The sequence below is a fragment of the Lipophrys pholis genome (assembly GCF_963383615.2).
Source record: "Lipophrys pholis genome assembly, chromosome: 17".
NCBI lineage: Eukaryota > Metazoa > Chordata > Actinopteri > Blenniiformes > Blenniidae > Lipophrys > Lipophrys pholis.
In genome coordinates, this window is record NC_137643.1 from 206,261 (window position 1) to 222,133 (window position 15,873).

Sequence of the window (15,873 nt, forward strand, 5' to 3'; positions counted from 1 at the left end):
ACCGTTAACGGAGCCAAGTGGCAGCCACGTCATTGCGTCACTCCAAAACGTGATACGTCACTGATTTCACCAATTTCACACTGACAGCCTCGTCCAGGAACCAGGAGACGGACTGGACCAGGGGTTTAGTCCGGGTCGCTCCATCTAGTCTGACCTGAACCTCTGAAGCACCAAAGAGAAAGATGACATTACGTCTCTTCGTCTCTCTATTGGTGTTTGTTCACGTCCGTCTTGCTTTAGCCCAGAGCTCCAGAGTGGACATAGAGGGACAATAATAACCTGAATGATCTTGGATCTTATTTTTCACCATTCCAACATTCCATAGTGACTTTCTGCTCCTTTCACTTTATTTCTGGACGTGTCTGAATCAAAAGCTTCAACATGGAGGAATGGAGGTGTAGAATGATAGAACTGCTCTACAGCCGTTTCCATGGTAACCTAGGTAAACACTCCGCGTCTTGGAGCGGAGCAGAGCGCCCCCTGCAGCCTCACACTGCCTTGCTCAACGGCTGCAGCTCCTCAGCTCCTCTGGAGGTACCTCCAGAGATAGCTCCACCCCCAGCTGATGATGCGTCGGGTCCCAGTCTGGCTCCTCTCTGGTCCCAGTCTGGCTCCTCTCTGGTCCCAGTCTGGCTCCTCTCTGGTCCCAGTCTGGCTCCTCTCTGGTCCAGCTATGAAGTGGAGCCAGTGTAGCAGCAGTTTAGCTCCTGTCTGGTCGCAGCTTTGGCAGTGGAAAGACAAAGAACTGGTGCTAAGGCTGGTCCTGGACCAGAACTAGAACCTGGTTCTTTCTGGTGGAAAAGCCCCCATGGAGGGCTGGAGAGTAATGTAGTCCTGACATTGGTCAGCTTGAGGAACATTCATGGTCTCATTTGTTCTTCCTTTTTCCTTTTTCTCAAACTTCTGCTCGATCTAAGTTTTGGCCATGCCCTCCACCACAGGAGCACCACCAGTTCACTCCCCCACACTCCTCCAGCAGACCCCACCCCCCATCAATCCACATGCACCTCCTCTCATACGAATCCAAGCACCGCCCCACCCACCACCTCCAACTGTAGCACCAGCACCCCCTGCAGCTGCAATACCCACACCTGTACCACCCACTGCTGCACCACCTGCACCTACATCAGCACCCCCTGCATCTGTACCACCCACTGCTACACCAGCACCACCTGCACCTGTACAACCCACTGCTGCACCTGCACCACCTCCACCTGTACCACCCACTGCTGCACCTGCACCACCTCCACCTGTACCACCCACTGCTGCACCTGCACCACCTCCACCTGTACCAGCACCTCCTGAACCATTTTCACTTGCACAAGCTCTGTCTCCAACTCCTCCCACCCAATCACAGCCTCCTCCAGAATCCGTCCTTCCCCCTCCACCTTCTCCGACCCCATGTCCATCCCCCGCCCCCTCACCCACTCCATCCACTGCAGCACCCCCACAAACTCCAGGTACGTTCCAAAGAGGTTTGACGTGTTTTTCAAGTGCAGCGCCAGTGAACCCAGCAGAACCTCCAAACTGTGAGAACCAGTAGAACCAGTAGAACCAGTAGAACTTCAAACCAGCAGAACCGTCTGAACCAATAGAACAATAGAAGCAGTTGATTGTCATTTAGCTGCTCAGTATATGTATCAGACCTCCAATATCTTAATCATTCAACCATTTGTTAATTCATCTTGGTGACATCACACTGACGTCGTCAGAGGCGGAGCGGCGTTCAGCGACACCTGGAGGAAGCAGAAAAGGCGAGTGCCAGGTGTCCGACAGTTCAGGTGCTCCTACCTGTACAGGTGTTCCTGTACCGCCGTCTGAACTGTTTGTGTCTGTCTGAAGCAGAGGTCACATGGGAGGACCAGCAGAAGAAGAGTGCCAATGGTATTATAGCCCCTGTTGACCCCGCCTACTGGCAAGCCTGTCAACTTTTAGCCCCGCCCACTAGCAGACATGTGGCTTGTTAGCTCTGCCCACGTGTAGGTGTGCGCCCTGTTAGTCCCGCCCACTAGCAGGCGTGCGCCTTGTTAGTCCCGCCCACTAGCAGGCGTGCGCCTTGTTAGTCCCGCCCACTAGCAGGCGTGTCTTCTTGTAGCTGAGCCCGCCGTCAGACGTGTCCCCTGTTTGCCTGTACTGTGAACTAGAAAGACCTGGAGTCAGTCTGCTGTCCCTTCATGTCTTCACCCCTTCATGTCTCTGACCCTCCCAGACTTTCAAAGTAAAGCAAGTTTATTTATATCACACATTTCAACAACAAGGTGATTCAAAGTCCTTCACATTAAAACAGCAGATAAAAACACATTAGAAAACACATTTTTCAAAACAATAAAAAAATTCATTAAAATTTTCAGAATAAAGATTAAAAACAGAAAAGTTACAGAGTTTGAGTTAAAATAGTAAAGTAAATAATATTTAGTCAAAGGCAGCTGAGGACAGGTGAGTCTTCAACCTGGACTTCAATGTGCTGAGAGTTTCAGCTGATCTCCAGTTTTCTGGGAGTTCGTTCCAGATTTGAGGAGCATAGAAGCTCAACGCACCTTCTCTGTGTTTGGTTCTGATAGAAGACCTGGTCCTGATGACCTCAGTGGTCCAGTTGGTTCAGACCAAGTTAGGAGGTCACTGATGTATGTTGGTCCTAAACCATCCAAAGCTCTGAAGACCAGCAGCAGGATTTTAAAATCTCTCCTCTGACAAACAGGGAGCCGCTGCCAAGACCGCAGAACTGGACTGATGTGATCCACTTTCTTCGTCTTAGTGATCCCATGATCCCTCCATGAGTTTCTTCCTACGTCTTCATCACCCATGAATTCATCCATTCATGTGTTCATCCCTCAACATATTCATCCCTTTGTAGCTTTGTCCACTCATGAGTCCCTTCATGTGTCCCTCCCTTCATGTGTCCATCCCTTCATGTGTCCATCCCTTCATGTGTTCCTTCATGTGTCCCTCCCTTCATGTGTCCCTCCCTTCATGTGTCCATCCCTTCACCTGTTTCCCCCCTTCATGTGTCCCTTCATGTGTCCATCCCTTCATGTGTCCATTCTTTTCATGTGTCTATCCCTTCATGTGTCCCTCCCTTCATGTGTCCCTCCCTTCATGTGTCCATCCCTTCATGTGTCAATCCCTTCATGTGTCCCTCCCTTCATGTGTCCATCCCTTCACCTGTTTCCCTCCCTTCATGTGTCCCTCCCTTCATGTGTCCATCCCTTCATGTGTCCCTCCTTCATGTGTCCATCCCTTCACCTGTTTCCCTCCCTTCATGTGTCCCTCCCTTCATGTGTCCCTCCCTTCATGTGTCTATCCCTTCATGTGTCCCTCCCTTCATGTGTCCCTCCCTTCACCTGTTTCCCTTCCATATGTTCATCTCTTCATGTTTTCATGCCTTTATGTATTGATCCCTCCATTAATTCACTCTTTCATGTATTCACCCATCAATCAATCAAATCAAACTTTTTATGCAGCGAGTGTGAGATTAAAAGTTGAACGATAGTTTTTGTTCTTGTTCTGTGAAGGTGAGCTGATACCTGCCAGCAGAGAAGGTAAAGACGCCTTCCACTTCCTGTCTGAGTTTATCGGCTTGATGCCGCGTCGCTCGTTATTTCATCACATTTATTCAATAATGTACGACTGACTGAACCTTGTGGAATAAAGCTGCAACTTCACTAACGCTGCTCTCGTGTCTCTGCAGGTTTGATGAAAGACGTTTCCAAGGTGAGCGGACGTCGTAAACAATCTGACCTGCCTGACTTGACCTTTGACCCTTCGTCCTCTGACTCCTGACCTCTGCCCTTTCTCCACAGATGAGGGACAGTTTGTCCTTTAGGTCGTCGGACTCTGACGTCAGCGACGTGTCGTCTGTGTCCAACATGTCAGAGAGTCGACTGGCTCGCAGCATGAGGTGAGAACCTATCAGAGAGCAGCAACAAGGAATTTCGATAAGACCTTGGTACGTCCGAATGTCCCTCCTATCTCCTAATAGTCCCTCCTATCTCCTAATAGTCCTTCCTATCTCCTTTCCTATCCACTTCTCCTTAACCCCGGGAGTGTTTAAGTGGCGGCCATTATAAGGAGCGTTGGAATTCTCACTAAGCAAAGGAAAGGAGGCTCAATGCTTCCTTTAGAACCTCCTTTAGCCTAGGAACCACTGATGCTTCCTCTAGAACCTCCTTTAGCCTAGGAACCACTGATGCTTCCTTTAGAACCTCCTTTAGCCTAGGAACCACTGACGCTTCCTTTAGAACCTCCTTTAGCCTAGGAACCACTGACGCTTCCTCTAGAACCTCCTTTAGCCTAGGAACCACTGATGCTTCCTTTAGAACCTCCTTTAGCCTAGGAACCACTGATGCTTCCTTTAGAACCTCCTTTAACCTAGGAACCACTGACGCTTCCTTTAGAACCTCCTTTCGCCTAGGAACCACTGACGCTTCCTCTAGAACCTCCTTTAGCCTAGGAACCACTGACGCTTCCTTTAGAACCTCCTTTAGCCTAGGAACCACTGACGCTTCCTTTAGAACCTCCTTTAGCCTAGGAACCACTGACGCGTCCTTTAGAACCTCCTTTCGCCTAGGAACCACTGACGCTTCCTCTAGAACCTCCTTTAGCCTAGGAACCACTGACGCTTCCTCTAGAACCTCCTTTAGCCTAGGAACCACTGACGCTTCCTTTAGAACCTCCTTTAACCTAGGAACCACTGACGCTTCCTTTAGAACCTCCTTTAGCCTAGGAACCACTGACGCTTCCTCTAGAACCTCCTTTAGCCTAGGAACCACTGACGCTTCCTTTAGAACCTCCTTTAGCCTAGGAACCACTGACGCTTCCTTTACCAAAGGAGACCAGATCATGTTCCCCCACAATTCCTTGCGGCGACAACATTTAAAGGAACCCGCTCATCGGAGCGTTCCAGTCCAGTAGTAGTGCAGCCTGTTCTCACTCTGATTGGTTCTTCATTCACCTGGCAGCCGTTTCCCTTTAGTTCCTCTTTTCCTTTGCTTTACATTCCAACCTGAGATATTTGACATTAGATCAGAGGTTAGAACCTCAGGGGAACGTGGGAGAAATGTGCTTTTTGTAGTTCATTTTCAGAAATTTGTAGTTTTTTCACCAGAGCTGACATCACTAACCTGCGCCGCCGTCACATTATTATTACGACAATGGAAGTGTGGTCTGATGGTCACAAGAACGTGATCGCTTTTCCCTAACTCCTTTAGGAAGCCTCCTAACTCCTTTACTAACTCCTTTAGGAAGCCTCCTAACACCTTTCCTTAACTCCTTTAGGAAGCCTCCTAACTCCTTTAGGAAGACTCCTAACTCCTTTACTAACTCCTTTAGGAAGCCTCCTAACTCCTTTACTAACTCCTTTAGGAAGACTCCTAACTCCTTTAGGAAGCCTCCTAACACCTTTCCTTAACTCCTTTAGGAAGCCTCCTAACTCCTTTAATAACTCCTTTAGGAAGCCTCCTAACACCTTTCCTTAACTCCTTTAGGAAGCCTCCTAACACCTTTCCTTAACTCCTTTAGGAAGCCTCCTAACACCTTTCCTTAACTCCTTTAGGAAGACTCCTAACTCCTTTCCTAACTCCTTTAGGAAGACTCCTAACTCCTTTACTAACTCCTTTAGGAAGCCTCCTAACACCTTTCCTTAACTCCTTTAGGAAGCCTCCTAACACCTTTACTAACTCCTTTAGGAAGCCTCCTAACACCTTTCCTTAACTCCTTTAGGAAGCCTCCTAACTCCTTTCCTTAACCCCGTGATGTCATCCAGGGTTGAGGTAAAGTAAATAGGAAAGGAGATAGGAGGGACTATTCGGATGTACCTCCAGTTTTCAAGTGATGCATCAACCCTCTCACGTGTTTCTGACCTCTGCATGCTGCCGCCCACTGATTGGCTGACACAGTCTTATGGACTCTCTGGAGGGCCAATCGGTAGAGGAAGCTGTGGGGGCAGCAGAGGGAGGAGCTACGCTGGAGAAGAGCCAATCACTGGACGAAGGAGGAGGGGAGGAGGAGCCTCAGGCAGCAAAGTAAGAAACCGACCACTGAGGCACTTCTTTCCAGGTGTCTGCCCCTCATCTTGCAGTGACTGACAGGTGTATTATACCGATCTCCTCCTCCAGGGCGGCAGCGTCGGCCGGAGCACCACTCACCAAGTCCTCCAGCGTGGGCGGAGACATTTGTTCTTTGGGAAGAAACAACGACGACGACGACGACGACAAGAAGCGACGATCGAGCTTCGGAGCCCGAATGATGGGAATGGTGGGACTGGGCAAGAAGAGCCAGAGCGCCTCGCAGCTCAACCCCGAGGGTAACTAGTCCCAGAGGGCGGAACTCGTCAGAAAGAGTAACTAGTCAGAGTGGGTAACTAGTGTCTTGTGTCTCCAGAGGAGGAGAAGAAGAAGAAGGTGATCAGACTCCCGGTGCAGCGCAGCGTAGAAACTGGTTTGGCCGTCGAATTCAAATCTCGTTTCACCCGACAGCCGAGCCGAGACCCGGACGCCGAGGAGCCCAAACCCGGAGCGTAAGCGTCCTCATGGTTGGAGGTTAGACAGAGACAAAGGAGAGGACAGAGACAGAAACCAAGGAAACATCAGCCAGCTGACCCACGGAAACAGGAAGTACAGATCATTTAGTTCTTGGCTGTGCCCTGTCTCTGCAGGTTGATCTTCCCTGGCGTGAAACTTGCGTCGGACAAACAGTTCACTGGCTTCCTGGAGGGATTAGGCCCCGCCCAGCTGGCCGGGAGGCAGACTCTGGCCACGCCTCCCATGGGTAAGGACCAACCAGACGTGACGAATCCGGCTGAAGTGTGTTTACAAAGGTGTGTGACATCACGTCACATGAGCCGCTCTGATTGGCTGTGTTGGTCAGGTGACATCCAGATTGGGATGGTGTACAGGAAGGAGCGCCTGGATGTGGAGGTGATCCGAGCGCGAGGGCTCGTGGGTAAACAAGGCAACAAGAACACACCAGGTCAACCTGCTACACGCACACGCACACGCACGCGCACGCGCACACGCACACACGCACGCGCACACACACGCACACACACACGCACACACACACGCGCACACGCGCACACGCACACACGCACGCTCACGCTCACGCTCACGGCAGAAAGTTTGATTTGCTGCTGCTCTGATCATCAGCTCCATCATTCAGCGGCGATTCTGGGGAATTTAGGGATCTCTAGTTTATCTTCTAGTTCATTATTATCTGACACAATACGCTAAGATATTTAGCCAAAGTGATGAAGATGATGGGTTAAAAGCCTGTCACTTTAACTTTAACAGCAGAATGTCCCTGATGGAGCCGCAGCAGCAGCATGAAGCAAAACAAACATAAAGACACCACCTCCTGCTGCTAGTCACCAGAACCTCCACTAATCTAACGACATATTAATAAACACAGAGATAACCAGGAGTCAGAATTTAGATCTCAATCACTAAATAGGCAAAATCATGCACTCACCATTAGATTATAAGAATCAAATCATCATAATTAATATGTCAGTTGTGGTTTAGAGTGAAGGCATCAATGATTTTTTCCATTTTTTTTGAAAAAAGCGCTCCATGTTTTATTCCTGTCCATTAGGCAGTCACCAGGAAGTAACCAGTAACCAGTAACCAGTAACCTCTTAGTAACAGGAAGTGGTAAGGTCAAAGGTTACTGCATGCACTGCACCAACTGGCTGAATCACATTACACTGTTTTATTGGTGTATTTATTAATTAACCAGACAACAAATTATAACATTCACACAGAAAAAACAATCTAAATAAACCCCTTTGGCGCGTGCTGCAGCACACCGACGCCCCCCGAGGGCCGCCTATGGCATTGCACATTTATCCACATTGCTAAAAAAACAATATGTGTCATAGAAATAGTCGTTTCCATGTGCAGTCATGCTCTGCGTGGAAAAATATCAGATGGAAACTCTGGCAGAGTTTTTGAGTGCGAGTGTGTGTGTGTGTGTGTGTGTGTGCAGCTCCGTATGTGAAGGTGTACCTGATGGACAACGGAAAGTGTGTGTTGAAGAGACGAACCCGCCTGGCGAGGAAGACGTTGGACCCTCTTTATCAGCAGCAGCTGCAGTTTGAAGAAAACCCTGAGGGAAAGGTGCTGCAGGTAAACGGCTGTCAATCAAACTGCTTGACACGCCCACATCCCGTGTGTCCGTCACTCACGCCGTCTCTCTGTGCAGATAATCGTGTGGGGCGATTACGGTCGGATGGACCATAAATCCTTCATGGGCGCCGCTCAGATCCTGCTGGACGATCTGGATCTGTCCAACATGGTGATCGGCTGGTTCAAGCTGTTTCCCGCCACATCGTTGGTCGACCCCGCCTTAGCCCCCCTGACCAATAAGGAGACAGAGGGCGGGAAGCCATAGCGTCAGGAGGCCGACCGACGGGTGTTCCAGGGACTTGTAGCTGCTGGGCGAAGCTTCACAAAGTCCAATGATCCTCTTGTGTTGCTGCATGCTGCATGAGGACGTCAGCGATTATAGAGGCTCCGCCCACAATCTGCCTCAAAAACGGCATCTTGTGGCCTCCAGCTGTCAGCCAATCACAGCGGACTGCTTTCATGGAGATGGGGAAAAAAACATGGCTGCTTTATGATTTCTCTGCATGGAACGAAGAAACGTGGAGAACATCCACCTCCAAACCACGAGGAGAACCTTCAACCAGTGAATGTAAACTGCAAAAAATAAAAAGACTGTGAAACACTTTGTGAGAACGTGAAGGACGAGGCGCTCGCATGACTCGGGAGTGAAACAGACTTTAATGTTTAGTGCAGTTTAAACTTTACAGAAAAAAAACCCAACTGGAACCATGCAGGTCAGGAAAAACAACAACAAAGAGCCATTTTACTAACAACAACAACAACAATAATAATAATAATAATAATAATAATAAATATACAGTCACACTCAGATGAGGTCAGAAAGGCAGAGCTTGCACTCTGCTCTGGTCCTGGTTCAGTATGAAGTGTAAACATCACTCCTGACCTTTGACCTTTCACACAATCGCAACACTGAACTTGTAGGAGAAGCTCCAGGACCAGACGTGGAGGGCGATCATGTGACCAGGTGAGGCCCCACACATCAGTTTGAGTGACAGCTGTGTTGGTGCTTCCAGGAAGTAGCCTGTTAGCTGCCTCTGCTGGTCACATGACCGCCGTCAAGGTCGCTAAAGTTCTCCCAGGAACCATCGGTCCAGTCAGGACTCTATTTACAGTCGCACCAGGGAGCAAGAGGGTTAAAGGACGGACAGGGACACTTTAGACGGTCGTACCATCATCACCCGATTGGTGACGTCAACCAGTAATCAGGACAGATCGCTAACGTGTGCTAGCAGCTAAGCACATCAGTCGGCGCCAACATGTTAACATTGTAGCCTCGCGGCTATTGAGATGCTAACTGTTAATGAGGAAATAAGACCGGAAGCTACCAGGGACCATGTTAGCGTCGGTTAGCGTGTTAGCATAGCAGCAGCAGCTCGTCATCGCTGCTCTCCGTCTTTCCCGCCACCTCCCTGCAGGCGTCGGGAATCTGTGCTGTGTGGACGATCCCGCAGTGTTCACAGGGGCCGCTGCCGTTTCTACGGTGACGGCGGGGGGTGTGGCCCGTGGCAGAGGAGGGGTGCGGCTCCAGCAGCGGCTGCCGGACGTCGGCGAGCAGCGAGGACGAGGATGACGTGTCGGAGTCAGAGACGGGGATCAGGAGCTCCACGTCTTCGTCTTCTTCTCTACTGCTGCGCCGCTCGCTGGCTTCGACCACGCCCCTTCCCGTCTCCAGCTGATGCAGAGGGCTGTGATTGGTCCAGCTCTGGCCCGGATCCTGGCCGGTTCTGGTCCAGTTCCTGGCGAGGCGGTGCAGGTTGTGGGCCAGGCGCTGCAGGGTGGAAGTGGGCTGGACCTCGGCCTCTGAATCTGGATGGGAGGTTACCGTGGCAACGGGGCTGGAAGGGGGCGTGGCGTCTCGCAGCCCGTCCTGGCCCGATGATGAGATCGCAGAAGACGCCGACAACATGATGGATGCGACTGCCTCCACTGTGGAGAGGGGCGGAACTTTCTGTGGGAGTGGGGACACGGGCCCACCCGCTGCGCCGCCGCCACGCTCCCGCACGCGCTCCCCTTCCGTATCCGTGTCGTCCGAGTCTGGAGACAGCAGGTCCGAGCCGGGGCTCCCGGTGGTGCCGCTGCCTGCGCCGTCCTCTAGGTCTGCAGAGACCAGAGCCAGAGAACCGGACCGCCGCGACCGCGAGAAGCTGAAGAGCCGGCGCCACAGGTTGCTATGACGACCGGAGGAAGGCAGGCGGAGAGACGTGAAGCCCAGCTGAGAGCGCACCGCAAGGCGGAGGTTCTCCAGAACAGATGCCTGCAAGCACAAAACCATCAGAACCATCAGAACCTTGATGTGATGAGTGTTCTGAGACTGCTCAGAACCAAACCGTTTAAGTTGTTTGTGCTGCTGATTTCTGGTTTGACGATACAGTATTTGACACAGTGACGGTAAGAAGATCTTCCACCGCCCGCGACGCACACTGCGATCTTCAGACGGCCCAGACAAAAGTTAACAACGGTGAGTCGGGACCATATCTTTGGTCCTATGTTGCATCGTGAGACGGTTCAAGAGACGTCCACAGACGTCGTCATGGCCTCCGACCAAAAACAAACTGCGATTAACATCCGACGGTGTCAGATATGAGAGGCGACGACGACGCTGCTGCCTTATGTCCACTGACTAACAAAACAATACGAAACAACGTTTAACTGGAGTTAAACCCAAATAGATGCTTTGCAGCCACAATTGCAAAACTTCTCACTTCTGGGATGTGAATTAAAACTTTTGGGGATTTCTCTCCAAACACCACCAGAGCGTAGTTCATGCTTCACGACCTTCTTTTTCGTGAACGCACGGCGCACGCTTCTGATGCTTTATTCTTGAACAATCACGTCGTCGCAGGTTGTGATTCAGCTTGTTTTCATCCTACAAACAAATCCTGTCTCTTACAGTTAAAGTGTAGCTACGATTAAAATTCCAGAGCTCTCAGTTCTTTGGGAAACAATCAAATACTTATTTTCCCGCCGCGTCTTGTGAATGTTGATGTCACATTGACGTTAAACTTGACGTATTGATCATCATGACTCATTTTAATCACAATGCTCAGGTTACCTGACTCCCCGAGCACACTGGGAAATCCTCCACCGGCGGGATGAGGCCCTGCGCAATCAGCTGGCCGTAAGAAGGCGGGGCTTCCCTCCTCAATAGCTCCGCCTCCACTCTGGACAGCTGAGTCTCAAACGACCTGTGGAGACCAATCACAGCGCTGTGATTACAGCGGCCAATCGCAGGAGGATCGTGTCCGGAGAACCGGTTGGAGGCTGACCTGCGTTCAAACATGCGCAGCGAGTAGAGCTTGCAGGTGCAGCCGAGCGCGATGACGAGCAGGAGGCCGCAGATCAGGCTGCCGATGACGGCCGCCGTGATCACTCTGGTTGGCACGACGACCGGGCAGCTCTCCTCGTCGCTGCCGTCACCGCAGTCGTCCTGCGCGTCGCACACCCAGGACTCAAACACACAGCGGTTATTCTGCAACATACACACACACACATACACAGCCTTAGAGAACTGGGAGGGCGGAGCCTAATGTTTCCATGACATCACGTCACTGTCACACGGTTACAGACCGGACTTGGACTTGGAGGAGTCACCTTGCAGTGGAAGTTGCCTGGCTGGCAGAAGAAGCAGTTCTTCTCGTCCGACCCGTTGGGGCAGCGATTCTGGTAGTTGCAGCGGTCCGATGGCGGGTAGCAGGCGCCGTTCCTGGAGCAGGGAAACTCGTCCTCCTGGCAGGTGGAGCAGTTCTGCTCGTCGCGGCCGTTGGGGCAGTGCCAGAAACCGTCGCAGCGCTGCTGCTCGGTGTAGCAGCCCCAGTTGCCCCCACAGGGGACTTCCCAGGGCAGGCAGAACCCGTCCACCTGCGGAGCAGAGACTGCTCAGAACCAGACCGGCCCAGGGCGAACCCCATAACGCAGACCTACCTGGTAGGTGACGTTGAACCCTCTGGCGGCGTTGATTTTGTCAGCGTAGAAGTGAACCCTGAGCTGACCCGACGATGAAACCACAGCGACCGGCGCCCGGGAATCAAACGCGGTCAGAACCCGCAGGAGACGGCGAGGGTTCTCCTCCAGGCCGTCATACACCTTCACGTAGTCGCCATAGCCGGTTCCGTCCAGTTTGAAGTCGGTGAACCTGAGGATGACCTGCAGGGCACCACACAGAGGGGTCAGGGGTCAGCCGGTGTCAGGGTGGGTCAGGTGCACAAGGCACTCACCTTGCGGTGGTCTCCAGTGTCGATCAGCCAGGTACAGTTGCTCCCCGGGGGGTAAAAGTCAGGATAGTTTGGGGAACTGAAAGAACCATAGAAGTTCCTCAACCATTCGCCACAGGTGGGAAGGTCACAGTCGATCTCATCACCCAGGTCCTACGACAACAACATGAACAACAAGAGTAAGGTCAACAACAACAACAACAACAACAACAATAACGTTGAGCAAACATGATGACAGCAACGACAGTCGCAACAGCAGCAATGACGACAAGGTCAGCAACCAGCAGCAGAGAGGGAGCGGCGGGTCACCTGGCAGTCGATGCTGCCGTCACATCGCAGGCTGTGGGGCAGGCAGGTGTAGACGCGGGTGTAGCGGGACAAGCAGGGGAACTGGTTGAGGCTGCAGGGCTGGAAGGAGAACGGCGAGTCGACGCACAGCTCCTCGTCCGAGTTGTCGCCGCACTCATCCATGGAGTTACAGCGCCACCAGTCAGGGACACATTTACCGTTGGAGCAATGGAACTGATCCACATCACAGCTGGAGGCCTCCAACTTACCTAGAACACACACACACACACACACACACACACACACACACACACACACACACACACACACACACACACACACACACACACACACACACACACACACACACACACACACACACACACACACACACACACACACACACACACACACACACACACACACACACACACACACACACACACACACACACACACACACACACACACACACACACACACACACGGGTCAAGACCAGTGATGGAGTCATGTTCAAACCACTGCTCCACCGTGCCATCCTTGCTCACCGCTGACGTAGGACAGTCTGAAACCTTTCCCCGTCAGGCTGTCGTCAGAGTGGAAGTGGATCCACACGTGGTCCTGGGAGGTGATGTAGGGGGGCGGCAGGGACGAGCCACACACCCGCAGCCCGTCCAGACTCCTGTAGCTGCTGATGGACATCCAGTCTGAGGTGCAGCGGTGCGAGCCCTGCAAGTCGAAGTCCTGGAAACTGCAGAACAGATCAAGACTGTGAACACAACTCCAAGAGCCACGAAAGCAGCACAAAACCTGAATGCACTCAGAACCTGAACGCAGCACAGAATCCCACAGTGTATGAATGGCGCTTGAATGCAGCGGTGCGGTGCCTGAACGCGGCGCGGTGCCTGAACGCGGCGTGGTACCTGACAGTGATGGCGTCTCCAGGCCGTGCTCTGATGTTCCAGCTGCAGTTGAGTCGGGTCGGATACTGGAAGGGCCACCCGGGACTGGTGATGACGCCACTGGAAGCACGCAGGAGCTCTGCAACCTCACCGCAAGCTGACACACACACACACACACACACACACACACACACACACACACACACACACACACACACACACACACACACACACACACACACACACACACACACACACACACACACACACACACACACACACACACACACACACACACACACACACACACACACACACACACACACACACACACACACACACACATTACTGTGTGTGCTTGATCTTGAGCTCCAGCTGATCGCAGACGAACTCGTGGACTCTGGTCACCATCATGACAAACATGGAGGTTTTCAATAAAAAGATCAGAAGATGTTGAGGGGAGCGTGAGTGTCTCACCATTAGAAACACCGGAGACGTAGACGTTGTCGTTCCTTTGAGCAGCAGCAACCAATCCTGGAAAAAGGAGGAAACATCATGAGCGTGCTAACTAACCTGCTAACACTACGCTACTATAGCATTGGCATCACAGGTGGGTTCGCCCGCCATCGCTTCAGGTTCTTCCTCGCTGTGTTGCTCCAGTCGTACTCGAGAAGCTGAAGCCCCATTTACCCAACAACACTTTCAGTTGAAAAAACAAAACCTTCATAGCGTTTAGCATGACAACGGTGCTCGGAGTCACTGGCTTATATAGAATCACACGGAAATGTTTATATGGTGAAAATTTTATTGAGTCAGCATTTAATTGGAATTACTTTTGCTCCATGTAACCACAGCTACTGAAAGAACAACTTTTTGAAAACACTCCAACTGTGTCTACATGGAAACGGGAGAAAACAGAACTTTGTGGAAACCCTCAGGCCTCCTGCTTCTGCTTCAAGTCACCATGGCTGCAGTAACAGGTAGTTCTGCACATGCTCAGTAGAGACAATCACAACAACGTTTCCTTCGTGGTGTCATGACTTCCCGTTTATATTCTCCTGGGACTTGGTAGTTTTATTTTGACAGTCACTATAATAACAATCCAACTTTGTAGTTTTATTTTGGCAGTCGCCGTAATAACATTCTAATTTGGTGGTCTGTCCACTAGAACGTTCGGGGTCTCCCATTGTTCATGTTTAGAGCTCCTTGTTCTCTGCTGCTTGTGTGCTTTGCATTACTCACCTGCCCAGGTAAGCTCAGCCTCGTGCGGGACTCACCTGTGAGCAGCAGCAGCAGGTGGAGCAGGGCCATCCTGACCCGCACGTCGTCGCGATGAAGATGACGAAGCTGAGAAGTCCCAAGGTCACTGCAGCGCTCGCGACATGTCAATCAAAACCCGACAGTAGCCTTTAGCCGTTAGCTTAGCATCGGAAACAAAAGATGCGGGGCTGGCGGAGCGGCCAGCGGAGCAAAACCAAGCCAGCGGGGGAGTTATGCGCTGGGAGCATCCGTGGCCCGGCTCTCCGGTTGTGGGGTCGGTGGGTGTCCGAGCACCGCGGCTCGCACGGGCATTCCAGCCGGTAACGGAGGCTGAGCGGCCGGGCAGACGTCGGCCGAGCGGCCGCGAGCGAGTGAAGCGAAAATAACAGCTCCGCGCAGCCGCGAGGAAACCGAGCCCGGAGAGGAGGCGCTAACCCGGGTCGGTCCGAGCCGACGGACAGAACCAGGACCGAGATCAGCGGCGGCCGAGCCGGTCCGAGCGCATCCTCACACCGAGCCGTTAGCCGCTAGCGTACTGCTCGAGCCCAACAACAACAGAGCGAGCGGGGGCGCGCGCTTCATGCGCGCCCGCGGTGCCGTGATGTCACAAGTATACTCACGAAGTTGTTTTGTTCTTTATGGTGATCGTACTCGCGTTACTTTTCTACGTTTGAAGGACAGTGTGCAGGAATGTGAACAACACAAAGCGTTTTTAAAAACTCTAAACCACACATACCAAAAACAAAACATCTAAAACAACATTTCAACATGTCAACACAAGGTTAAGAACACCAACACACAAAACAGTGGAAAAAACTCTGAACAAGTGAAAATGCCTGAACCAGGGAGTCACCAGGACATCCAGACCAGATACCTGGAACACCTGCAGGAGTCACCAGGACATCCAGACCAGATACCTGGAACACCTGCAGGAGTCACCAGGACATCCAGACCAGATACCTGGAACACCTGCAGGAGTCACCAGGACATCCAGACCAGATACCTGGAACACCTGCAGGAGTCACCAGGACATCCAGACCAGATACCTGGAACACCTGCAGGAGTCACCAGGACATCCAGACCAGATACCTG

General features: G+C 51.9%; 2 protein-coding genes across 2 annotated transcripts in view; one reads left to right on the plus strand and one right to left on the minus strand.

The window, feature by feature from the left end:
* Positions 1–8,736, plus strand: part of LOC308122508 (regulating synaptic membrane exocytosis protein 2-like) — a 39,340-nt gene extending 30,604 nt beyond the window's left edge. Inside the window, exons 24-36 of the mRNA XM_080484335.1 lie at positions 918–1,460; positions 1,713–1,754; positions 1,846–1,884; positions 3,513–3,539; positions 3,689–3,711; positions 3,801–3,898; positions 5,895–6,020; positions 6,114–6,301; positions 6,379–6,514; positions 6,653–6,765; positions 6,865–6,966; positions 7,981–8,120; positions 8,197–8,736. Coding sequence (XP_080340461.1) covers positions 918–1,460; positions 1,713–1,754; positions 1,846–1,884; positions 3,513–3,539; positions 3,689–3,711; positions 3,801–3,898; positions 5,895–6,020; positions 6,114–6,301; positions 6,379–6,514; positions 6,653–6,765; positions 6,865–6,966; positions 7,981–8,120; positions 8,197–8,385 — 1,766 coding nt within the window. The 3' untranslated portion in view covers positions 8,386–8,736. The remainder of the gene's footprint in view (positions 1–917; positions 1,461–1,712; positions 1,755–1,845; positions 1,885–3,512; positions 3,540–3,688; positions 3,712–3,800; positions 3,899–5,894; positions 6,021–6,113; positions 6,302–6,378; positions 6,515–6,652; positions 6,766–6,864; positions 6,967–7,980; positions 8,121–8,196) is intronic.
* Positions 8,737–8,760: 24 nt separating this feature from the next.
* lrp12 (low density lipoprotein receptor-related protein 12) lies at positions 8,761–15,337 on the minus strand. Its single transcript, XM_080485517.1, has 11 exons — positions 14,799–15,337; positions 13,999–14,055; positions 13,543–13,678; positions 13,168–13,370; positions 12,641–12,888; positions 12,335–12,484; positions 12,042–12,263; positions 11,712–11,978; positions 11,387–11,589; positions 11,173–11,305; positions 8,761–10,374 (listed from the first exon to the last, which is right to left on the minus strand). The coding sequence occupies exons 1-11, from the start codon at positions 14,830–14,832 to the stop codon at positions 9,475–9,477; spliced, it is 2,553 nt and encodes an 850-aa protein (XP_080341643.1). The 5' UTR covers positions 14,833–15,337; the 3' UTR covers positions 8,761–9,474.
* Positions 15,338–15,873: the final 536 nt, after the last annotated feature.

Coding starts and splice junctions, on each gene's coding strand:
- lrp12 (XM_080485517.1), bottom strand. CDS start 14,832: ATGGCCCTGCTCCACCTGCTGCTGCTGCTCACAG. Junction 12,889..13,167: donor CAGACTGTCCTACGTCAGCG/GTGAGCAAGGAT, acceptor TGTGTGTTCTAG/GTAAGTTGGAGGCCTCCAGC. Junction 11,979..12,041: donor GGTTCAACGTCACCTACCAG/GTAGGTCTGCGT, acceptor TCTGCTCCGCAG/GTGGACGGGTTCTGCCTGCC.